Source organism: Anser anser, assembly GCF_964211835.1.
Source record: "Anser anser genome assembly, chromosome: 1".
NCBI lineage: Eukaryota > Metazoa > Chordata > Aves > Anseriformes > Anatidae > Anser > Anser anser.
Window position 1 is genome coordinate 45394910 of NC_139720.1, and position 24834 is coordinate 45419743.

General features: G+C 46.4%; 1 protein-coding gene across 2 annotated transcripts; it reads left to right on the plus strand.

The window, feature by feature from the left end:
* The first annotated feature begins 1795 nt into the window (after window positions 1-1795).
* Window positions 1796-12930, plus strand: PDE6H (phosphodiesterase 6H). Of its 2 annotated transcripts, none has more exons than XM_083821238.1 (4): window positions 1796-3990; window positions 8654-8843; window positions 9133-9173; window positions 10075-12930. In XM_083821238.1, exons 2-4 carry the CDS (start codon window positions 8704-8706, stop codon window positions 10149-10151), a joined length of 258 nt encoding a protein of 85 aa, XP_083677364.1. In that variant the 5' UTR covers window positions 1796-3990; window positions 8654-8703; the 3' UTR covers window positions 10152-12930. The 2 variants fall into 2 exon arrangements, with proteins under 2 accessions (XP_083677364.1, XP_083677365.1); XM_083821239.1 differs by lacking the exon at window positions 1796-3990 and adding an exon at window positions 5342-5611.
* Window positions 12931-24834: the final 11904 nt, after the last annotated feature.

A 24834-nucleotide genomic window follows, 5' to 3' on the forward strand; every position in this document is an offset into this window, starting at 1 on the left:
CTGGGGGTGACTAAAAACGAGAAGATTCATTCTGCTTTTCTTTTTATTTATACCAACCAGGGAAATGTTTGTATAAATTAATAAAATCCTACCAGTGTACTTCTTGAGAGCATTAGGTGGCAAGACTTTGTTATCTGTTTGAACAAAGGCCAGGCTCACTGCTCGGAGCAAGAAAATGTAACTCTCCGGTAGCTAATGAAGTGTATGACAGGCTACACGGGTTTTATATCGTCTGCTATAAAAAGCCCTGGCACGTCCTAAAGTGTTGGTGCCTGAGAGCCTGGGGCCTGCAACGATGTGCTGGCATGCACATTAAGCACCTTGACAGAAGGGGAAAAGCAGGATCCTCGCCTTCCCCGAGGAAGCCTGGGGACAGCAGCACAAGCGGACTGCTCAGATGTGTAACGTGGAGCTGCATGAGCGGCCTGGTGCCACCGAGCACCCCCTGCTAGGAAACATCAGGGGCTTAGCCACGTCCCCAGTGTCACCTACTTTCTAACACAGGCAGGGACATTGCTGGTAGTTCAACTAAGCTTTAGGGTTTGATTTATTTTTCCTCAAAGGGCCTTTTTCTCCAGACTGACCTTGGAAATCTCTCTCTGGAGCCGTGGCAGTGGAAAAGCAGGCCTCAGCCTCTTTCACCTCTACCTCATTGCCGGAGCAGTCTCCAGGGCGTGACTGGAACTGAAACTCAGGAACCAGGCTCTTCTGCAAGCTGAGCACAGAGGCACCCAGCATAACAGCAGGCACAGACCCCCCAAGTCAGCATAGCCCCGTATTTATTGCAGGCCGTTACAGGTGCTTCATCCCGAAACCAGAGCAGTGGCCCCTGATTTCCTGAAGGAAGAACAAGAGGACTCTCCGTGAGGATGCCTTCTTCTCTGCAATTCAGACGAACTGGTTTACGTGTGCTCAAGCAGCTAAATACTGGCTCAGCCCTCTATAGTTGGTTCCCTTTTTTTTCACTAGCACAGCTGACAGACTGTTCAGGAACATGGCGAGCATTGCGGAAGGAGGGTTACAGCAAGTGAGTCTTCTTCTGCAGACACCTTAGTACACCAAGCTTCTCACCAAGATACTGTTGGCATGACAACTTCGCTGACCTACAAAACAAACAGACGATTTCCTTCCAAATCGAGGTCCTACCACCGTCTTCCTCCTGCCAGGAGCGCACAAGCATTTGCTAGGCTGCCTATCTGCAGGTGGGAAACCTATGCTTACCTGCAGATACCTCAGAAATTCCCTGTTCGTTCCCGGGTAGGTATGTCTGTCTGACAAGCCATAAAGCTCTATCAACGTGGAGCAAAGTCTCACAAGCACCTGGCATGAGCTGGTAGAGGTTTGTTTCAAAAGGGTTATTGTAGCCCGTGCCAGACACCGCTCTCATCCACTGCATCCCCAGCCTGAGCCCTGGCTGGGATTTCCTCCCACAGTCCCATGAGCTCAGCCAGCCCTGGAAAAGTCACTGTCTTGTAAACCAGTGTTGTCTTTGTCATTCAAGCGAGCTGCTATTTTTGGTATAACTACAGTTACCATGGCGACACCAGCTCACAAATAGGGTCAGAAACCTCGCAGATATCTTTAAGCAGTTCCTTGGAATAGGGACTTATCTGGCCGGAGGTAATGAAGCTCTTGGTTTTTCCTTTGGGACAACACCCCTGCCACCACACGGCCCCTGCAGCTCCTGGAGCAGCAGGCTCTGGATGCAGTGGCCTGAGAGGCCAGCACCGGCTTCTCTGGGGCCAGAGGAGAACGAGCCTGGGCAGCGAGGGACAGGGGCTGCGGGCTAGGAAGGGATCATCAAGTACCCCTTTCCTGGGCAAAACTCCTCATCCAGCCACGTGGCACAGAGCTGGTGCAACACAGCTGGATGGGGTCCCAACAGAGCAGAGGAAGGATGTGGAAGGAGGGAGAGGAGGAGAGGAGAGGGGAAATGTCCTGGTCATAGTGGGGGATAAGAAAAAGCACAAGTGGGGCTGCTCCGGAAGTTTCTGCCACACTTTCTCAGTGAGCAAAAAATAGCTTTGTGTGACACGCTGGAAATTTTTTCCCACGTGTCCACTTTTATAAAGAGAAATGAGCCTGCTTTCACTGGAAAAAGAAAAAAAAAAACAAAAAAACAACAACAAAAAAAACAGGAAAACAAAGGGGATGTTTCAAAAACAAACGGCCTGAAAACGTAAATTTTTAAGGTTAAGAAAAAGGAAGCCTGTAAGGTTTCAAAGGAGCAGGGAGGGGGGACAAGAAGAAAGCAAGCACGCTTCCTGCGAGGACTGGGGGGCTGTAAAGACAATTTTCCCATCAACTCTACCCACACAGGCAGAAAGGGAGGGGGAGCCCCCGGAAACCTGCCTGAAGCAGATGGAGGCATGGGAATGAGCAGCAGGGATGGGACAGAGCCTGCTGCCAGCAGGCTGCACCTGTTTATATCCACACAAACAGGTTCCTGCCCACAGAAATCACTTCTGCTGTCGGGAGCTGCTGAGAGCAATCCATCTCGGCGCGTTTGTGTGCAAGCTCGAGTCGCTGCAGGGAAGAGACGATGCCAACACGATGCTGCCCCCGTCCTCTTCCCGTGCCCAGAAATTATCGCACAAGCTTCTGAAAGCTGCATGATCGTCCTCAAACACGTGGGAACACTGCTTCTCTGCTGCCTCTGTTCTCTGCTCAGTTGGCAACCCCTCAGCTGCATTCAGGATTTACTTCCCATATTCTCTGTGCCTACTCAAGGGGTAGGACCTGATCGATTGTTTTAAATGTAACCCGAGAGTCTCACTGAGGGGTTTATCTCGGCTAACTTCAGCCATCTGAAAGGCCAAAGGCCTTGGCTGCAGGCTTTGGCTGAGCAGCAGAGTATTGCTGCACAGGTCCCCTCCATCACAGTCTGTCGTGTCAGACAGATCCTGTCCTTTCCCAGCCACATGTGGTCACCCCTGGCTAGCACGGATGCTCCAAATCCTTCCTCCAGCCTCACCTGAGGTGAAACCCATCCATCACTTGAGAGGGAGCCTCTCCCTGACCTTCCCTCAGCTCCTTCTGCCCCTGCACTACTCTGATGCTCCTTGTGCACCTCCTTCCTCCAGGAATATTTTGTCGTCGATCCCACATTGTGGGCTGGTTACTCAGTGAAGGTAAGTGAGCAGAACTTCACCAGAGCCAGCAGACCTGGAGGACTGTTGTTTTGCCCTATGGTTAGGCTCAAGCCACAGAGCTATTGCCCATGACTGATGTGCTATGCTGCTGCAGCGGAAGATCAAAATGATCATCTAGCGTCTTCTGGCAGGACCCTTGTCCTTGTTGTTCGGTCTGTGGATTCCTTCCACTTTGTCCAAATCTCTGACACCGGTCTCCCAGGCAGTCTCAATGGGCTATTAAAATGCACCAGAGAAATGAAGCACATGATAAAATCATGTGTTACTGCCAATGGGTCTTCGCTGGGCTGGAATTTGGGCTGAGGCACCAGCTCGTCCCTCTCTCAGATAACATCCACGGTACCCACACATGACCTAGCTGCTACCCCCGGTCAGGTGGGTCCCAGCCCCTGCAGCACTACTGAGCAGTCTGCTGGAAGCCTCTCCAGCCCTTCTCCAGCCTGAGGGAGGGATGTGGGGTGGTTATGACCAACGCTTCCCTTCCCTGCACATGTGTGCGTGTGTGTGCTCACGAGCAGCGGCACAGCACAGAGGGCTGGTGATTTCCTTGCTTCTCCAGCAATTTCCCCACCAGAGCTCCAGAGAAGCCACAACCTCTTCCAGGGCGATGCTGCAGAAAGGAGCACGTCCACTACTCCCCCAGGCCTCGCTGGAGCTGTGCCTGCAGAGCACTGGGGCCACACACCCCCCCGTGGGGGCTCTGGCCATGATTGGCGCCCTGTGCCCTGATGTCACCTGCTGGCAGGGTATATCTGGAGGAGGAAGGACACCTCGAGACTTTTCCTACCGAGGCTGCAGGACAGGAGTTGAATGATTTGCAAGAGGAGCCCTCGGCACTGTAAGTATTTGCTGGGAGCTCAAAGCAAATGAGGGTGGCGGGGGCGGGGGGGGTGCAAGTGAAGCTGGCTGCAAAACCTGATGGAGAGAAAAGTCCTTCTCCCCATGGGGGAAAAAGGTTTGGATTTTCATGCTTGGAAAGTGTGAATGCACCCAGTAGCTATGAGAGAGAGTTCTGCTTCCGTGCAGTCAGCTGTTTCCTCTTAATTAGGGCTCAGTGCTGGGCAAAAAGGTTCATGCAGCAGCCGTGGTTTGTCTCAGCAGGCAGCAGGCTCTGCCATTCACGGGGCCACTCGGTTTCCGACCCCGGCAGCCCTTGGCAGGGGCTCACTGGCAGCCCCTTGGCTTGTGGGCTCGGCTGGCTCAGCCTGCACGTCTGCAGCACTGGAGGGTCCCCAGGGGTGGAGGGGGCAGGCGGCTGGTGCTTGCTGCCCAGGTGCCCAGCGGTGCACACAGGGCTCGTCCGTGGAGAGTTTGTGCAAGTGGTGCTGCATCTCCTGCGTTACTGAATGCCTTCCTTGGTGTCAGCACTTAACTGAGGTTGTCTTTCCAGTGCTCCCCATCTGGGAGGCTGTTGTGGCAATACGGTTCAACTTGAAGTGAGCTTCTGTCTTTTGGAGTACATCCTCTTTCATTTGGTTGTGTTCTTACAACTGCTGCTAGAACACAGGGGCTGACATCCTGTGTAAAACAGGATCAGAAAGAGCTGAAGCTGCGTGAACGCCTTCCATCCCTGTGATTAGCCAGATCAAGCAGCTGAGACTGGAGCTGAGACTCCTCACTCCTCGCAGGCATCTCGCACTGGATACAATATTTCCTGATGAAAGCCTGGCTGCAAGGAAGATGCCAGTGGCTCTTGAGGTCAAGAAATGACCATCAGAATTATTGCCAAAAATGAGAGTATTTCTTCCCGGAAGCTGTCTATTCCTACTGCATCACTGTGTGGAGGGACACAGCTCGTGGAGTTTCAGTTCCTGACACCCCTGAGGCACCAGGAAGATGTGCATGAAGAAGCCTGTACCTGAAGTTATCAGACAGGGGAGGAAGAGATCCTACACTGGATCTGTCTGAAGAAAGTCATGTGAGGCATCTGTGTTATCTGTCAGGGAAATTTTCCATAGCGCATCAGAGATTAAAGGGGAGGAGGGGGCAGATTAAAGAGTCACCACTTGTCAGTAGTGTTCAAGCCTCTTTAAGTTCAAAGAAAACTAAAAGAAGGATGATTAACCTGGCCAGCAACCCAGAGGTGGGATATCTGACGCAACTGAGATAAGCACATTACTGTGCATTAGGTATAATTAGCATTCAGATGCAAGCAAGGCTCTTACCCAGAGGATTAAGCCCTGGACTAAACAGAAATGCTGTCAGGGGCAATTAGGTAATGCCTTGTCAGAGGAGGGGGAAGAGGAAGTGCACGGAAGAACATCTTGCTCCCCAGCAGCCTGCACATCCACAGCCATCCACTCTCAGCCAGGAGCTGCGTCCCAGTGCCGGCAGCAGCAGAAGAGCTCTGACATCCCAGGACGTCCCCAGGGCCAAGGCAGCTAGAGGAGACCCAACCGTATCAAGCATTTGTCAAGCTTTCTGTTTGGTGTAGTACCAAGGATCTCCAAAGCACCCAGGTATGGGGAGGTGAAAAGCTGGGAAATTCCCCTAGGAAGATGTCGTGGTGTTTCCTCTGTTTCTTCTGGCTGTGAGCTGGGGCAGCTGGCTCCCGAGAAGGGGCAGCCCTCGTGCTGCTGTCCTCTTTGGCATCAATGGAGGCATCTTTTCCTGCAGAAGATGGCAAGCAAGTCCCACCAGCTCAGCAGTGGGAGGGCAACTTGATCCCTGCTGCAAGATGGAGGCTGTCCTGTGGCATTAAGGTTGCTTCCCACCCTCTGCCCTTTCTTTTGGTGATGCGTGGGGAGTACAGGTGAAGGGAGGTTGGTAAAGAAAATGACAGAATGGTCTCTTTAGTAGCATTGAATGCCATTTCTTGAATTCATGCATGTGAGAGACAGGATGGGATGTGATTTGGGCAGATCCTTTTTGCTTCCAAATCCCAGGTGTAGAGTAGCTGATATGTGGATACAACTGCTTTGGATAGGGACTGAGTAAACTCCCAGGGCTGAGTCTTCTCATTAGCTATTTCTTAATGGATTGAAGGCCGAGGCAAGGCAGGAACTCGAAGAACTAAGAGGAGCTGGCCCTCAATGACGTTTGTGATTAAGGTACCATGCTGGCAGATGGCAGGGGTTGGTGAAGTGGGGAGGGAACTGAGCAGGGGCTCAGCTGCTTCTTACAAGTCTTGTGTGTCAGGCCAAAGGGCTGGAAATCTGTTAGCCATTTTGTTTCTTCTGTTGTACTTTTGGGAGCAGCCCTTGAGAGAGGTGCCAAAAATCTCTGCATGCCAGATGCGCTGAAGGTGCCTAGAAGTGGGTCTGTGCCTCACAGTCCAGGAGAGGTATCTGGCGCTGAGACGAGTGCCCTACTGATGAGAACTTCTCCTGAGATGAAGGCACAATACTTTACAGGGGGGCATTAGCAAACCTTCAGTGGAGCACGGTCTTCCTATGCAAAGCATTTTCTTGTAGGGCAGTACTGTTTAAATCCCTTGCTGGTCCTGAGCATCACTGAGGGACTGGATCTCTCTTGGTGCAGATTCACGCAGCTGTGGAACCTCACATTGCTTTGGCTTGAACTCAAACTGCCTTCACCTCTCAGTTTGGCCCTAAAAACTGGAGTCAAAACATTTTGGCACACCTCCCACCTGCACAGTCCAGGTCATACCCATTACTGCACCTCCAGTCCCATTCTGTAAAAGATGTGCTTGCGACAGTGCTTGCCTGTCCAGCCACCGTGCTGTGGGGATAAAGCTGTAAATACTGGGCAATTGCTCAGGTTCTCCAGAGATGACAGCCAAATCAGTAATTTCTCTGATTTGAGCTGATCCCTGTGTTTGTGGGCACACTGTGTGCTGGGGAAGCTTTGTGTATAGCATCTGTGCATACTTCAGCTGCAGACACAACCATCTGCTGCTCCATTTGGGGCTGCTGGAACGGGTCCAGCCTCCTGCAAGGGATATTACAGCTGAGACAAGAGCCCGACCACAAGCGACAGGAGAACTAGCATGCCTCTAGGTGCTACCATTAGGATACATCCAACCACCGTCACAGATGGAAAGATGTCAGGGGTGAAGTATTCCCAGACCGCCATGGATACAGAAACACATCTCTTTGCCTTGCACTGATCTGGCAGTGACACAGGAGGATTGCCTGGATTCTCTTTTGCCTTGTTCTCAGGCCTTGCTTTCCAGCACTCTGGCTATTTCGAGCACTGTCAAAGATATGGGCTGTCTTCAAATTATGAAGGAAAAAAGAATCTTTGATGGCATTCATAGTTCTGAGATTAAAAGTCTGGAGTGTCACTGCAGGTGATACTGGGGATCAGGCCAGAGCACTATGGTGACATAATGGGATTAGCCTTCAGTACTAAAATCCTGAAGTTAATTCCATCGGCTATTCCATCAGCCTGGCTGCACAGGGACAAAAACCTGGGGAGAGCAATTATGTAATGGTCATGGGGAAGGATGTGACTTCGGGGAGGGGAGAACAAATTGGCATTTATTTTTGTCCATAAATGGATGTGGTCAGACTACTCTAGCATACTAATTAGCACAAAATTTGATCAAGGGCTGGGAGCTGCCCCTTGGGCACTGGTGGAAGTTATTGCTGTCCTCTCTGGGGGGGAGCAAAGGGTCCTCAGTGCAGCAGCTCTGCCCTCGGGCAGGAGAGGTGTTGTCCCCCCCCCCCCCCCCCAGAACTGCTACCTGACACTTAGGTAGCCTCTGTGATGTGGAGCTTGGCTCATGCACAGTGTGGTACAGAGGGGGTCAATCTATGTAACATAGTGCTTAAAACATCAAAATGGACAACACTTCTGGGGAAAGTTACAGGCTTTGATCTCCTACACCCTAAGAAACTAAATTCCATCTAAACCAGTCTCCAATGCTTTGCCTTGGCCTTCTTTACAATCTTTCGGAGATCCTGTACTGTTTCCCGTAAGGTTGGTACTGACAAACTTGAGGCCCTAATTGCAGCTGCACCCAGAGTAAGGGCCCATCTAGGTCAGCATCGCATCTTCCTCCATGTGCAAGAGTCAACACTTAGGCACAAGTACAAGAACAGATGAAGTATATTGTGTTTCCCAAGGACAGGACACTTCTCTAAGCCATAAATCCCTATGTGTGTCTTTGTGGCTCCTAGTAGTCATATCCAGAACTGGTAAGTGAAAGCACCAGCACTGCAAAGCAAACTGGAATACAAACAACATTGGCATTACCTGCCTCGTTCTGCGCAAACTCTGGGGCAAGATGCTGCAGCAGCCTTGTCTGAGACAAAAGAAGATTTAACTCTCCATAACTCTGCAAGTCATCAGACTGTGGGATTAAGTGTCTTTTTGTGCAGGAGCGTTCATAGTTTGGTATCTTAATTCTAGCATGCATTGATGAAAATCAGTGCCACTCTGCTTACTCTGTATACATTACGGTCTTTCTTTTTGTTTAATGTCTTTATGTTTAATTCTGTCACAATTATACTTCTCATAATTATTCTGTCACAAGACTGTTGATACCTAGAAATGATAAGCAGAGTGTTGCGTCAATCCTTGCTGTTATCTTGCAGACAGAGGGATCTGAGCGTGGCATACTCCTGTCACACAGAACAGCCCAGCAATGAGTGAGAATCCCACCACCAACCTCAACACTGGAGATGCTCCGACTGGTCCCACCACACCACGCAAGGGGCCTCCCAAGTTCAAGCAGAGACAGACAAGGCAGTTCAAGAGCAAGCCTCCTAAAAAAGGAGTAAAAGGGTAAGGGCATTTTGGAAAGAGGAGAAACTGTCCAAGCTGGGTTGCTCCCCACTGCTCAGCTGGGCTTCTGTGGCACCATCTTCCCCCACACAAGGATCCAGGAGGTTTTCCCCTGCCCCACGGTGCCATCAGCTCTCCTGTTGTGGTGCTGGCCCACCCCAGCCCTGAGCTGCTTCTCATCGTCTGCTGCCCACACTCCTCCCTCCCTGGCTGGGGTTGCAGGGCATCTCCCCATTTCCTGGGTGCTGCTGGCCCAAACTCACCCCTCACCTGCTCTTCTCTCCCCTAGGTTTGGAGATGACATCCCAGGCATGGAGGGGCTGGGCACAGGTAAGCGCTGCGGGATGCTGTCTTCATGCCCTCTTTAACACAAGTGTAACTATGCTTCAGCACGGGAGAGTACTGTTTGAGCTGGGCTCTGTCTGCCTGGCCTCTCCGTAGCTCACAGGGTCACTGGAGGGGGCTAGTCCTCCCTCCGCAAGCTGCCACGGTCATGCTTACGCTTACATACACCACAAGGTAGAAAGTCTATTTAGGCATGCTTCCATTTTTGAATACTTTCACTTGGCTGCAAATGTGCTTGTTTGTCTTTGTTTTCTGCTAATACTCTGGCTTAGAATTTCAGCAGCATGAGGTTCTCAAAGAAATGCCAAATGCTAAGCTATTAATAGCAAAAATCACAGGAACTAAATCTCAGATGGTTGAGTATTTATGTTATCACCAAAATCCTAATTTTAAGAATTTTAGGCACCCATCTGGGATTGAGAAACACACACTGGATGACCTGTAGCCAGTTAAAACTTAGATGTCAATAACAGCTGCCCCTATCAATGAGTTACAGATCCTAAGTGCTGTAGACCAAATTATTCAGCATCTGATTTAAGATTGCATGTTTTCCAGGATATCACAGGTTGGTTACAGGCAGTTTATAAGAACAGGAGAAACCCCATAACCAGGATGAATTTTCACACTAGTCTAGATACTGAGGAGACCGTAGTCTTGTTCACAGAGAAAGATGGCACAGGAGAAAATACAGTGACCTGGTTCAGTCTGGTAGGTAGTACCAAACGTAAAGAGCTCATCAGCTCATTCAGTCTTCAAGTGGAGCCTCATTTTTCTTGTTCTTCCCACATCTGAATGTTTCCTCACTAAAGCAGCCTTTCTGTTCATACAAAAGAAGTCCAGGAAGTGCCATGACCAGAACCCATTTCTGATTCTCTCTGTTTTGCAGATATCACAGTGATTTGCCCATGGGAAGCTTTCAGCCATCTGGAACTGCACGAGCTGGCCCAGTTTGGGATCATCTAAAGCCCCGGCATCTCTACTGGTGTCACCTGGTGACTCCGCAGATCCCACCATGGTCTTCATCACCTTTGACACTGAATTTTGGCCCTTACATCCACCTGTTCATGGACAGGGTGATTTTGTAAGAGCTAGTTTTGAGAAAGTCCTTTGCAAATTAATTTGTCAAAGAAGTTATTCAGGACCCTGAACAGACTGCATGCTCCATGTGATGAAACTACTGAAAATGTCTTAATATCTCCCTGCACCATACCCTGTCCTCTCCCACTATTGTAGATCTTCATGTGTATGGAGAAAATGGGAGGCTTTATTTGAACCTTTCCCCTGGTTAGCTGAGATAGTGTGTGCATGGGTGTGCATGTATGCCCTCATTATATCAAGCCCATTCTTTTTTCTTCCTTCCCTTCCTGACAGCTTTCTATGTAGTATTTCCACGGGTATGTTCCCAGGTTATCTGGACCAACAATTAAATGCTGAGACTGTATCTGTAGAGAACAGAATCAGAGTAAGTAGTTCAGCCATTAAGGCGTTTTTAAGTAGCAGGAGAGCCTTCCCCAGGGGTTCACCATAAGGAATCTGCTGCTGAGGTTCACCTCATCAAGAAAGGGGGAAAGGGCTCTGAAATGTTCTCTCTGCTGTACTACCCACCAGCTTATGAGCCAGAAGATTCTGGCTGTTCTAGTAATGCTGAATGAAAACACGTGTGTCTGAGATCAAAAACTAAATGAATTAATTAATCTTTCTAATTCCTTTGTGAACCTGAGTGGTTGGGATTCCAAAGAAACAACACTCCAAATGGCATTGGGTGTCCTCTCCTTCAATGGCAGGCTCCTGTGTGACATTTGTACTGTCCCTAAAGCCATACATATTTACATGAGGAGTTTGCTCCCTGGGACATGATGCTGGTTCAGAAGACATTACAGTTTGCCACCAGACAGTGCCAGTAGTCCCACCTCATCTAGCAGAAGATGGTATTGAATTACTTGCTCTCTCTTTCCTGTATTTAGCACAGACAATTCTCTCTTCATCCCACCCATCAGCAGGAAGGCTTTTCCTTTCACCCTCTGGCAGCTTCAAGCTCCAAAGCCTGTCTGGACAAGCAGGCAAATGGTTGTTCCCCCAGGAGAGATAAGAGCAGAGCAGGTGGGGAGGCAGGGGGAGACTAGGATTTGCAGGCAAGCACGGAGCAAATCCACTTAACCTCATCGATTTTTGTCTCCTGGTCTCTGGCAGCCTGAGCACTGGTGAGCAGGGAGGCACTTGTAACCACTTAAGTGCTCAGGGAAGGCACGGAGACTCCCTGCTGCCTCGGCATTAAGGAAGGGGGTTCATTTTGGTCAGAGGCAAGGAGCAAGCATTGTTGTAGCTATGTGATATTCAGAAGGGGAAATGGCATTTTTAATCATTGCCTTCAGCTTCACAAGCCTCCTTGCATATGAACTGCCTCCCCCGGCTTATCTTTCCTATGCTGAGCATGTTCACAGGAGCAAGGAATGGTTGTGGAGAGGACAGCAAGTCCTGCCTACAAGATCGATCCCCACGCATAAAGCATTGCTATAAATCCGTGGCTGTGCTATAGTTATCAGCTAATGTCATGCCAGAAGTAAAAGCTAGCAGTTTTCATTTAAAATATAGCTTCAGCACTAAAAGCTAAAGGAAATTCTTGCTGGCAGTCCAGAGCAGAGCTTTATTATTCAGCACTCCTGTCATTAGCAACAGCAGTAAACCAGCGAGGGTTCAGACCAGCAGCACAATCACAGCACTGAAGTCATGTACCATTTAGCTAATTGCTGTACACAATATTTCCCTGGGCAGAGGCGGTCCGTCCTTTCCGCTCACTCCTCATTTCTCACATCTTTCTGACCTTTTAAGGTTGTTCTTCCTTCCCTAAGTGTTCTGAATGTAAGTGACATTTTATTTAGCTTTTACTGCAGGAGACTGATTTCATTTTTCTTCAAGCTTGTGCTAGCCCTCTCCTTTTGTGGTTAAATGTGAATGTTCCTATGTCAATGCTCTTGTGATTTCCCTCACGTTACGCCATCTTGTCGCATGTGATCCTTATTTTACTTTCTCAGTCTGTCCTCTTCTATATGGGAAAAGACCCATTGGATCCAGTTTGTGATCCTGCAAGCTGGCTGCCTCTATTTTCACGGCGTTTTTCCTTATTTTAAGCAGGAGTACACCAACAGAAGAACATTTGAGTTAGTCCTTTTGCTCCATTATCATCCCAGACCTTGGGAAAGCAGTACAAAAATAGTGAGATTCTCAGTCACGAAATACTGGTGTAAAAACAAAGTTCTCCCTAGTCCAGAGACTGAAGAATTTCAGCAAATGGGAAGGTCCTGATGTAGTTCTACATCTGACTGCCATAACCCCTGCTCCCATCAGAGAACCACACCTCCAGCGGGAATGCACACATACCCCAGTCTCATGCTTGGCTGAAGAGCTTTGCCAGAAGATGTTCTGAGTCACCACAGTGTGTTAGTTAACTTAAAAATTCATTTCTATGCAGTAATAGGGATTACATTTGTTCCTGTACTTGTAAGGAGTTCCAAGACTTAGAAGAAGAGTCTTTAAACATCCTCACAGCTGTTTTGTCTGAGGGTCCGAGTTTTTTCTAAAGAGATATAACCCCTGAAGCTTTAATTTCTCAAGCAGTGAGAGATGGCTGTGGTATAAAAAGCAAATATATTTAAATAGCTTGTTGAAGGACTTCAGTCTATATACATTGTAATATGTTATTTGTTCTTTTACTATAAAAACAAGTCAAAAGCAATAAAAAAATTAAACATGTTTTAAAAATCCTACAAATGTAGTCTGATTTACTTACAAAACATATCCAGAGAAAGGCAGATGATTCAGCTTTTCATTCTATAATCCTTGCCTTAGGAAAGCTCTGAGTGCCAGTCACCACTCCTCATGAGAGAAAAGTAGCTATTTATCTCCAAACAATAGGCAATAAAGTCTTAACCGTGATATCATCTGAGAAGCAATTCTTCTCTGAGTGATGATTGGTGTATTCTCCCAGGCGTGGTGCACACAATTTCCTCAAGGCTGAAATCTTTTAGCCAGTTTTGTCTTTTGGGACTCTGTGCAGCTGAGTGTCAGCATGCTTCTACCCCATAGCAATAAAGGACTTAGAGACATGAATGCCACTCAGTTCCCTCTCTTTGCTGTGACTGCAAAGGAGAGCTGCAAACATTCATCTCCCTTTGCTTTTTGTCGATGCTGAACTTTCTAAACCTTCATAGAAGTTTCAAGACAGGGTCAATTGCCTGCTGGTAATGTGCTGCTAGGTCTCAGTGTTTTCTTTTGTACCATCTTTGGAGGTGCTTTCTTGCACCTCATTGCTGAGTATCTAATCCAAAGTCTTTTGGATGTCTATCCTGAGAGAGACAAATACCAGTTAGCCAAGAGGAGACTTAATTATTTTATTTTTTTTAATAAATCCTTTCCTAACAACACTTTGAAAGCCAGGGAAACTTCCTTTCATGTGGTTACTGCTATTTAACAGTCCCGACTTTAAAGCCACGTTTAGCTTTAGCTTGGAAAATTCTGTATCACACCAAGAGTGCCCTCAAAGATGAGTCCTATCCTCGCTGACCTCTGTTTCTGTCTCTAGTGAAACAGTTAAATAAACTCAAACGTCTGGAAAAAAAAAGAAGCATTAACCTTGGGAAAAGCTAGGAACGTGTGTATTGCTTTTCCTCCCACAAAGTATCTAAATCACCTCAGGAATACCAATTAAAAAAAAAAAATCTTCAATGTGAGCTGGGTTCTTCAGACCTGAAGATGCTCATTGCAAGATCCCATCCTACAACAATTTAACAATTTGCAAACCAGTACCTCAGTATCAAGCCACTATCTCATTTTCCTATGGTATTGATCAAGATGGCGTGGTACACTGAAAAATGTATTCTGACAATATCCTTGTGTGTTGTGGGGGATATTTTTTTATTTCATAATTGGGATTCTGAGAGCTAGAAAAATTAATGTTCTCACTACTTTGATGTCTCCTGTACCTGATTTTTGAGAGTTCTTAACATTGTGTCTTGGTGTTCAAAATACAGCTGTCCTTGCTTTTGGTTGCAGCTACTCATTAGTGAGTCTCACCCTCTCTCAATCTGATCTCGCTCAGATGGTAAGATTAAAGGCCTCAGCTCGGACATCTGAGGAACAATGAGGGTTGTTAAAGCAGGGCTCTTAAAAAAAAAAAAAAAAAAGAGAGAGCTGTTAAAGCTGTTAAAGCTTAGTGCACTGATGTTGTCCACCTCCAGAGGTTGTCCTGCCTGCCCAAGGCAGTGAGCACTTAGAGCTCCCAGGCTTCTCCACACCATCTGCCAACCACCTGTAGTAGGTTGGGGAGAGCTGAAGTTCCTATACTGGGAGCACACAGGATTTTAATCTACCAGTGGCAACATTTAGCTTATCTTTAAAAAGCAGTCCTATTTTTTACGTGCTTCCCTTTCCTGGAGTCTAGCACAAAAATCCCTGTGGTGGATTTTTGCCCCTTGCTAGCCCCGCTGGGTGAAACTGATACTTCCACTATGAAGGCTCATTGCCTTCAGGCATTTGCAAACACTTCCTTGTCTCCAGCATTTTTCTGAGGGTCTCTCCCACACTTCCGAAGCTGTAAACAGGGTGAATGAGTATCATAATCACCAGCATGTATGCAACATACACCAGCTGGTCCTGATGGTAGACCAGAGAGCACAAAGAGATGAATTTCATTATCCTGTTAAGAGTGTGACTTTAGCCAGGGGAGCACTGGCAGCAGAGCTTGGTTCAGACAGCAGTGAGCATAAGAAATGTGCATAGGAAAGAAGGATTTCTTCAAGAATATGAGCAGATGTTCCCCAGGTAGGGACAGTCTAAATCAGCTCCAACAGCAGCCCACCACAGCCAGGTACCTTGTGTTACTAGGAAAAGACCCATATGAAGATCTCAATAGCCTGTGTTTTGTTTCCCCCTACCTCTGGTGAGGACTGAAACATTAGAAGGAGCAAAGGATGGAGATCCCTGGACTGTTAACACCCTTTCCAACGTAAGCTGTTAGCAAACATCTCTTGGAAGTGTGATCTATGCAGGCTTACAGGGGGTGAAGAGGGACACAGCAGGTTATAGGCAGATAGGAGACAGGGCCAGTTCCTCAGTCACACAGGGGTTCCCAAGCGACCTCAAGCACAAACACGCATTGCTTCCACAAAACCCCACGTTGGTTTCTCCAGGCACAAAGAGAAGGCAAGCTCTTTCTGCTCATCTCACAAGCTAGCTGGATACCAGTCATCTTGAACCTGCCCAGCAGACATCCTGTACACCTTACCATCCAGGCAGCTGCTGGCACAGGCGTAGCAAGCTTGCATCTGTCTGCACCAGTGGGGCTGCAGGCCTGAGAATAAAGGAAGAAAAACAGCCTCAAGCCAACAACATGAGAAACAACAAAGAGTGTTAAATCTGGTGTTAACAGTTGAAGTTTTACAAGAAACCCGCACTGGGATCGAGGTCTTTCCATGTTAGACAATTTGTAAATGCATCACTGGGAATTAATGAGTTAGTATTAAGCCTGATCTCCAAACCAGTGTGATATTTCAGCCCCTGGATACCAAACTTCAGTAGCAAGGGGGGGCTGTGGAGATGCAGGACAAGGGTCCTGAAAATGCCAGTAATATGACTAGGTCACACAAACAGTCAGGATGGGGAACACACAGATACAAGCATCAGGGAACAGACCTTTCAAACACAGATCAGAAGTTCTGGTAAGCACCAGGCCCAAACAAGAGCAAGGGAAAAACAAGTCGGCAATTGGAATCAAATATGGTAAGCAAACAAAGCAATTCTGGGCTAAGACTGTGTGTACAGAAATAGCACCACAAGGAGCTATGTTATGAAAATCCCGAGAGGAGCTTAACACTGTAGCATCCTCAAGCAGAAAGCTGCATTCAGGCCCAGGCATTTTGAGGACAGAGGCCGATAAACTGTTAAGCATTTCAAGCTAATGTGAAAAGGGGAGGGAGAGTAAAGAAACATACAGATAGAAAGATGAGGGAATGGAGTTGTAAGGACTCTACAGAGAGCAGGGAATTTGCTCCAGCATGCGCAGCCCCCTAAAAAAAAAAAACAAGTGGAGTTGTGATTCCCCTCTGTAAGTAGATAATGAAGGAGGACAAATGTTACCTAGGATGGCCCAAGGGAAAACCTATCTGAACATAATAAGCAAAATTTTAAGTAGATGTTATCAGGAAGTCTTAAAAAATGCCTTCCTTGGGAAAGCTGGTCTCTTGTCCCATGGGAAGTGGGAGGGCTCTGTTACTCAGGACATTTGCAATGGGACTGTAAAAAGCATCCAAGAATCCCCTGCAGAGAACATCTGGTATGGATCAGCTGTAACTCCAGCAGGAGGCAGGGCAGTCTCTCTGGCCATCACCATTATGGCTTTCTTGCAAGCTATGCAATAGTGATGTACAGAGAGTCTAAGTTTGTTTTTCATATGAAATAGAATCATAGAATAGTCTAGGTTGGAAAAGACCTTCAAGATCATCAAGTCCAACCATCAGCCTGACCTACTGACTCCCATCACTACACCATGCCCCTTAGTGCCATGTCCACACAACTTGTAAAACCTCCAGGGACTGTGACTTCCCTGGGCAGCCCATTCCAGTGCTTGACCACCCTCTCTGTAAAGAAATTATTCCTAATATCCAACCTAAACCTCCCATGGCACAACTGGAGACTATTTCCTCGCATCCTATCACTTGCCACCGGAGAAAAGTGACCAACACCCTCCTCACTGCAATCTCCTTTCAGGTAGTTGTAGACAGCGATGAGGTCTCCCCTCAGCCTCCTTTCTCCACAATAAACACCACCACTTCCCTCAGTCTCCTCACAACTATTGTTTTCTAGTCCACTCACCAGCTTCATGGCTCTTCTCTTCACATGTTTGAGCCGCTCGATATCCTCCTTGTAGTGAGGGGCCCAAAGCTGAGCACAATATTTGAGGTACAGTCTCACCGGTGCCGTGTACAAGGAGACAACCACTTCCCTAGTCCTGCTGGCCACACTATTTCTGATACAAGCCAGGATGCCATTGGCTGTCTTGGCCACCTGGGCACACTGCTGGCTCATGTGCAGCACACCCAGGTCCTTTTTTAGCAGGCAACTTTCCAGCCACTCCTCAGCCACTCTTCCAGCCACACTCTTCAGCCAAATGTATGCTGTCATTACAATAGCAAAGCTAAATACACAGGTAGCTCTGTTTAGCAGCCATCTGTAAGCTTCCGATAACAAGACATAAATAGACCAGTAGAGAAATGAAAGACATTCATATGATGTAAGAAAAATGTTGGAGATGAGCTTTCACCACTGCTCCCTGTTACCTGTCAGGATTCATTATTTCTATGGAAACAAAAAATAAAAATAAAATAAGAAAAAAAAAAAAGACCAAAAGAAAAAAAGAAAGAAAGAAAGAAAAACAGGAGCCATTGTCTCAGATGTACACGAGCGAGCCCTCAGGGAGAGGCGGCTGTGCCTGCCCATGACCTTTTGCAGGCACCAAATGGCCGCCGCCACCGCCCGCTGCCCAGGCACCGCTGCAGGAGAGGGAGAGCCACCCGAGTGCCCGTGGCCCCCCCTTCACCATGAGCTAAGGAAGCATGCTGCAGTCATACCTACAGTAAGCAGCAGCCCAAAGCAAGCCTCCGTCAAGCTGAGGTGTGGGGTCTCATCCCCACACATCAGCCGCCAGCGCTGTGCTCGCTGCTCCCCCTCTCCGTCTCCCTCCCTGCCCCTCTTTCCTCCAGTGTCTGCCCATTCTGAAGGGTTCTTCCCCGCAGTACTGGGAGTCCTTTGCTGATTTCCTAGGAGCTAAGGGAGAAAAGCTCATTCAGAAAAAATAAAAAGCAAAAATGCAAGGCTCAAAAGAAGCAGCACCAAGTTGCATGAGACATTTTCATTGCACTGATGAGCAAGAACTGTTACTTGGAATAAACCTGCGGGATTTTAGTTCCACATCCTACCTTTAGTGCTAGATTTCTCCACTTTGGAAGATATAAGATACACCTCATTGTGCCTAATACTATGATGTGCAATTATTTTTCCTTGGCTACATTCTGGGACCATTTCGCTGAAAGGCAGAATAAAGCTTTGCAGCTTTATCCCAGTCATGTAACCTCTTTGCATACTTTCCTGTTAATGCCTAATCCCATTTTTAATCTTAATAAGCTCTTTAGTTCAATAATATCCTACGGCACTAAGACATACAAGTTAATTCCTTGACTTAAAGCCAGAAGTCTCTTGGGAGCTTTTCCACTGACTTCCACAGGCTTTGGTTCAGGTCAGGCTCCAGAAATAAAAACCAACCCACTGCAAATCACTGAATTACCTCACTGAAAAAGTGCTATGGTTTTATATCCTTCGCACACGTAGCCTCTCCATATCTCTCTATATAAATTCTGCTTTCACAAGAATTTCAAGCAGTGTTTAGCCTGAATATAGAGCTATGCTAATGCCAAGATATTCTTGATAAACCCTACAGAAGGAACAATTTCCTTATCCTCACTACCCTGGCCTGGGCTGATATGGTGATTCAAGATGAGAAGTTTGGAGCCTTCGGGTGCCTACTCCCAGAAGAACCCTCTCTCTTGATCTATCTAAATTAGTCAATTAAAAACAAGATTCCCAAGTTTATGCAGACAAAAATGATGGAGACAAATTTAATATGAACTAAATTGCAAACAGGAGGAAATTGCTGCTAGTTATAATAATTTAATTACAGAGCAAATTTTAAATCACTTCTTTTGAAGGACTGAGAAAAGTCAAACTGTGGAGACTGCCTGGAATTTCTCTCTGAGCACCAAATAAAGGTCCCGAGTGGTCCCAATAGTGCAAATCTCCTGGTTTGCTGCAAAACTGGAACTGTGGCTGGGAGCTACACTACAGTACAAAAGCCATTCAGTGCCCTTTATGCATCTTCATTTTGACACTGTTTAAAAACGAGAAGATAAATCTGTCTCCAGGGCCCCTTTAGTCCCTCGAGATTTGTGATGAGACACAGAATACGCACACACAGAGGGTAAACTAGCTCAGCGCTCAGCTACACGCTCAAAGCAAGGGAGTTGCTGTAGCTCCAAAAGTTACTGTTCATGGACTGAGTTAGAGAAGGTGACCTCTTTGGCTGCTCCAATTGCCCAATAAAAAACAGTTTATGGTGGTTTATGCTTGCATTTATCCTTTCTTCTTGCAGCAAGCTCAGAGCATGCACACAACCCATCACTGCAGTTCAGCTGCTGAGTAGTATTTAGTAACCTGAAATGGCTTCATTACTTTCTATCATGGATCCATAACCCTTGTTTGGTTTACTAAAAAGATGGTTAAAAGGCCATTTGGTCAGACCTGGCAATGTGTTCATAGGAAGAAGTTTCAGATAAAAAAGGAGGTTTTCTTCCAAGCAGCAAAAGTAAAATCAGATCCGGTGGCTAGAAACTGCTGTTTGAGAATTTCAGATAAGAATCACATTGCTCATTTCTGACAGAGGAAATAAAGAACCTCAGAAACAATTTTCCATGTGATCTGTGCCTTGTAGATCATCAAATCAAGGGTGCATAACGGGGGATGAAGATATATATGTTCTGGCTTACATCTGTCGCTCAGGCAGTTCAGTGCTCTTGTGCAGGACCACTATAGAAGTTTTCAAGCCAGAGACACACAGGATGATCCCAGGTGGCTCTGACAGTCTGTCACCCATCCTTACTCATTGGTGCACTGGTGGGAGCCCATGAGCAAGAGCTGTGCTTAGATATGATAGCTTTTATGTCCCTACAGATGCACACCAAAAGTCTTCAGGAAAATGGAGATTAGCACGTACATTATAACAGTATCACTCTGACATAGGCCCTGCAAAATTTCTAGCTTGTTGTTATGGAACAAGTCTTCTTGTTGCTGTCTTCTGTATGTCCATCTTCTATCAGAAACATCAGAAAAGCATAACAGAAGTGTCTCCACCAAATCAGACAAAAGATCCCTCCAGCCCAATATTCTGTCTCCAGCTGTGGCCAGTAATGGATGCAAAGGAGAAGATACAAGAAGGTGGCAACGTGTAGCAGTATAGCACTAACATGATCATGGAGCTTCCAGTGATTTACACGCCAGGACATCCTGAGCCAGAGTTGATGTCCTTGTGTTTCATAGCACTTAGTATATTTTTCCTTCACAACTCAGTCCAGACACTTTCTGAACCTACAGAAACCTTTACGACCCACAGAACCCTTAGGCAAGGAGTTCACATAGTAAGTCTGTTCAAATCAAATAAAGAAATAAATAGAAGTGACTCCTTTCGTGTTTCTCAGAATACAACATAAAAAAAAAAAAGGTAATTTTGCTTGCTGTCACTTGTCAACTGCAAGTTTCCTTGATGTTTGCCTTGGAAGAGACAGTAGTATGCTGGCAAAAGAAAAGTTTTCCTACTTCTCATATTCTTGGTGCCCCAAAGCAGAGGATGTTGTGGTCATTCATTGTTTGGCTAGTTACACTCAACAGCAAATGATGGGTTCCATGTTACGATTCAAAGAATATTGCTCAAAGAATATTAAAAGCTTTAAATCCTTCCTCAGCTAGAGAGGTCAGGAGATATTCTACCTTTAAATATAGTTACAATTCACTGCAATAAGTGTTAGATGGAAGTTGTTTTGTTGTTATTGTTGCTGTTTGTTTGTTTTTATGTCTGTGTTACTTAAAACCTCTGTTCCAAGTATTCAGGTAGGACATGGTGGTAATTAGTATAAGTTACGGAAGTTGGGTTAGTAAAGTTCCTGTGGGCAGATAAAATAATTACTGCATCCTTCCAGTAGTATCAAGATAAAAGATAAATGCTTCATGACCTTCCCCTGCACACAGGGTCAGAACCTCTGCTGCTGAAAACTGACCTTGAGCCTTGAGTTCCCAGACACTTATTTAACCCATTGCAAGGCCATTTTCTGGGGCCTTAGAAGTTCAGGTGTCATTGTGTGCCCCGCTTCAAGGAACTCCGTTTTCTCCCAGCAAGCAGTCTTTTTTCCACATTTCCTGTTCAAAGCACCACCTCTCACAGCATCATCCTTGGGCTCTCCCAAGGCCCAGCAGCTGACCACAGCAGTAAAATCCAGCTAAACTCATTGAAACAATGGGGTTTCGATCTTTAGTATGAAAAGAGATGCAATGGTCCTAGCTTCCGTGAGGTAACCAGCAAGAAGGAACAATTTAGAGAGGACAAAGTAGTTTGTTGTTTTAACCTTTCAGTCAGCTATGGCAAACCAGAAGACCATTTCATATAACACATCGCATTACCTAAACCAAGGCTGTGGTGGGGATTTACTGCCTCGGAAAGGGTGGTAAGACATATATAGGACAAACCGTGGGTGCTTAAGATGGGGTAAAGGTGTCCAAGGCAGTGTCCACATCTAAGACAGCAGAATCAGAGGGAGAAATGCAGATTTCTGTGAGGATCAAATCAGAAAGGCACTAATAATTCATTTATAGCAAATACAGCTTAAATAAGAAGAAGGTGAAGAACACCCCTATTCCTTCAGAGCAAAGTCCAGCTGCAGAAGCAAAAACACCTCTTGAATTTGCTGTCAATATCTGTAAGCAAAGCCTGGGACTGACCTGGTATGACTTTTGTTCCAGTGCTGGAGGCTACAAGGCTGCAATGATGTGAGTGGACACCTTCTTCAGCTCTTGTTCCCCATCCACTGTACATAACTGCCTCCTTTAAGCTCCTTTTGGAGGATGATGACAGTGGCTGGCAAACATGTCCTGCTCTCCTGGGGCTCCCCATGTGCTTGTACTAGTTCTGTCTGCTGTTCTTTCAAGGGTCACTGTGCACTGTTCACACACACATATACTATGCTGAGCACTCAAGTCCTGGCCATGCCAAATTCAAGGGCAATTTTCTTAACACAGAGATGTTCTTACTGAGGACACAGCCTTGTATGGTTAGACAGCAATATCTGTGGCGTATTGTGAGAACTGGAGCTATAAATACAGAAAATAAGGGTGACTTCGGTATGTTTTCCCACTTACTTTTATTGGAATTTTTAAATCCACAAATGCCAGAAAACTTCTCTTACAACAATGGTATTCTTTAAGAGGCTGTTAAAAGCTACAAACTCTGACAGAGCCTCATCAGGCCAAGCTTGTTTCTCAGGCCTCAGTGCGACGTTGTTCCGAGTGAGGCTGTGCCAGGGAAAGACGACCCCAGTGATGAGAGCATCACTAACCCATCCCACTACCCTTTGCCATCTTCCAGCCTTCAGCTGTTTGTCTGTTACCCCACAAGTGCAGCTGGAAGTGAGGAAAGGAGAGCTGCCAGAACTGCCCCACAGCACAACAGTTGGCTTGCAAAGCCTCAGCTGGCAGGTGATAGCATGCTGCATCCTCACACAGAGCCTCCTGTTACTAGCACCGAAACACAAGGAAGTTCCTCTTCCTCAGAGACATTCAGAGAGTTTTCAAAAGCTGATGGAAGAGGAACCGTGGGTTTAGTGACACCTGACCTCTGGATGTGGAGTGTAGGCAGCACCGCTACCTCCCACGGCTCACCCCACTGTGTGCCAGGGGACCAACACCGTGGTGTCTGGGGCCAGGAGCAGGACAGGGTGGCTGGGACACTCATCCACAATGATGCAGGTGTATCTCAGAATAAATTATCACTAAACAGAAGCAGTGATTCCTTCTACAGTAAAGGCCAGCTGCTGGTACAGACTAACTTGAAGAAGACCTGTCTTATGGCACGGGTTTCATCTCATCACAGCTGTCCCATAAATAAGAACTTACTCTTACTGGAAGCAAAGGCAGGGGGCTTTGGGGGAAATACATCGTATCTTTCATATCTTTAGCACTATCAAGTATTGTCAGAGCTCTCCATAGTTTTAAAAAAAAACAGCTGTTTTGTCCTGTTTAGGTCAGTGGAAGTCACAGGCATGACTTTGAATGACAGAAGCACAGAGATACAAATAGCTTATTTTTATTTATTTTGTTTTCTAACGTCTATAAATATAAGTATCTGCAAGACTGCGTGACTTTGCCAGAAGTTAAAAATACAATTGAAGAAGAAAGAAACAGCCACAGACTGTTCCTAATGACAAGTCAAAATAAAACTAGCCACAGGAGAGTAAATCTAACCAGTATTTTCTACCCTATAAACTCAATTACCTCACCTTACCTTACATCACCTCACCCTACCACCCAAAGAAAAGTTTCAAATGCAAAAATAAATGAACAAAAAATAATTCAGTATCATACACTAAGTATCACTTAGTCCTTTTGTTCTCTACCAGGTTCCTTTTGCCATACACTCCCCAATGATCTGGCCTAAAAAACATGCCTTCTGCCTCCAATGAGCTACTACTGCATTTGTAGATGTATCACTCTGGTCTTTCTGCTGAAAGAGATGCTGTGTCCTAGGAATCTGCATGGCACCGGGAAAAAGAGAATGATTAAGTGATTTTTAGCCTGTGGTCTGTAGCCCCCAGGGACTCCATGAACTATTTCTAAATAGTTCTGAACCATGAAAAACAACCAAGGCAAGCAAGATGTTTGTCACTGTGCTTTAATCTGATGGGCAGGAACTCACACTCCATTAGAAAAATAGCTCAATTGGAAGCTTACTGGAAAAAGATAAAAGACATCATCCAAGATTGGAGGTGGTCTATGAAAGTCCACGAGCCCACCTGAAGAGCAGGAACTTGCTTCATACATACCACTTTCTGGATTACAAGTGTTTCAGCTGCCTGAAGCATGAAACTATGGTGAATTTATATAGCTTCCCAGCAGCATTTTGCAGTCCATATTTCCCCAGCATTCATGCCAGTTAGCTTAAAGCTAGTGGTTAAAGCAGTGGTTTCATCGCTTTCCTAGTCCTACTTTATCTGAGCTGTTGTCATTTCTCCGAGTCAAGGAGCTTTGCTTTCATCTTAGAAGTAGGAACATTATTGAACTATTTCTTTCCACATCATAAATCTGATGTGCTGATTTACCCCACCAGCTCTGGATCTTCTTGACTTATTAGGTGTCACCAGATCTACTCCGCATTGTCCTAATCTGGGTACAACTATTTCACAACAGACAGACCAAAATAACCTCTGCTGGGTTAACATTTGTCATGTTGTCTGTTATACCACGGATCCATTTAGTGCAGAAACAGGCAACAGAGCATATCTGCATTGTACAACAGAACTGGGTGTAAAGATTGCAGAGTTAATGCCCAACAAAAATAGCTCTGGACTGGGAAACAGTCAAATGTCTTAGCAAAGCAGCCTGGCCAGCTAATTTTCCTTGAGGAGGGATGGAGTCACTAGTGGAACTGCTGTACTGTTCTCTAGGTCCGAACTGCAATCTCTGCACAGCACCGCACTGCTGTTCCAGCTTTGCCTGGAGCTGGCTCCAGGACATGGGAGCTACAAAGTACACCTGTGTGCTATTTCAGAAATCACCTGAGGGATGTTGAGTATTTCATACATTCTAGAGACAGAGAATGCTTGCATAAAGAAATAAAACAGCGTAACAGAAGATTTCCCATGCTCTTGAGCAGCAGCATATGACAGCCCACGTTAAGGACAGTACATTAGAAATACAGCAGGTACAAGAATTCATAGCAAAATAATGTTTTCGCCATTCCACCGGGGGACCACTTGGTGACATTCTCAGATTGAGTCAGATA

Coding starts and splice junctions, on each gene's coding strand:
- PDE6H (XM_083821238.1), top strand. CDS start 8,704: ATGAGTGAGAATCCCACCACCAACCTCAACACTGGAGATGCTCCGACT. Junction 8,844..9,132: donor CCTAAAAAAGGAGTAAAAGG/GTAAGGGCATTT, acceptor TCTCTCCCCTAG/GTTTGGAGATGACATCCCAG. Junction 9,174..10,074: donor CATGGAGGGGCTGGGCACAG/GTAAGCGCTGCG, acceptor TCTGTTTTGCAG/ATATCACAGTGATTTGCCCA.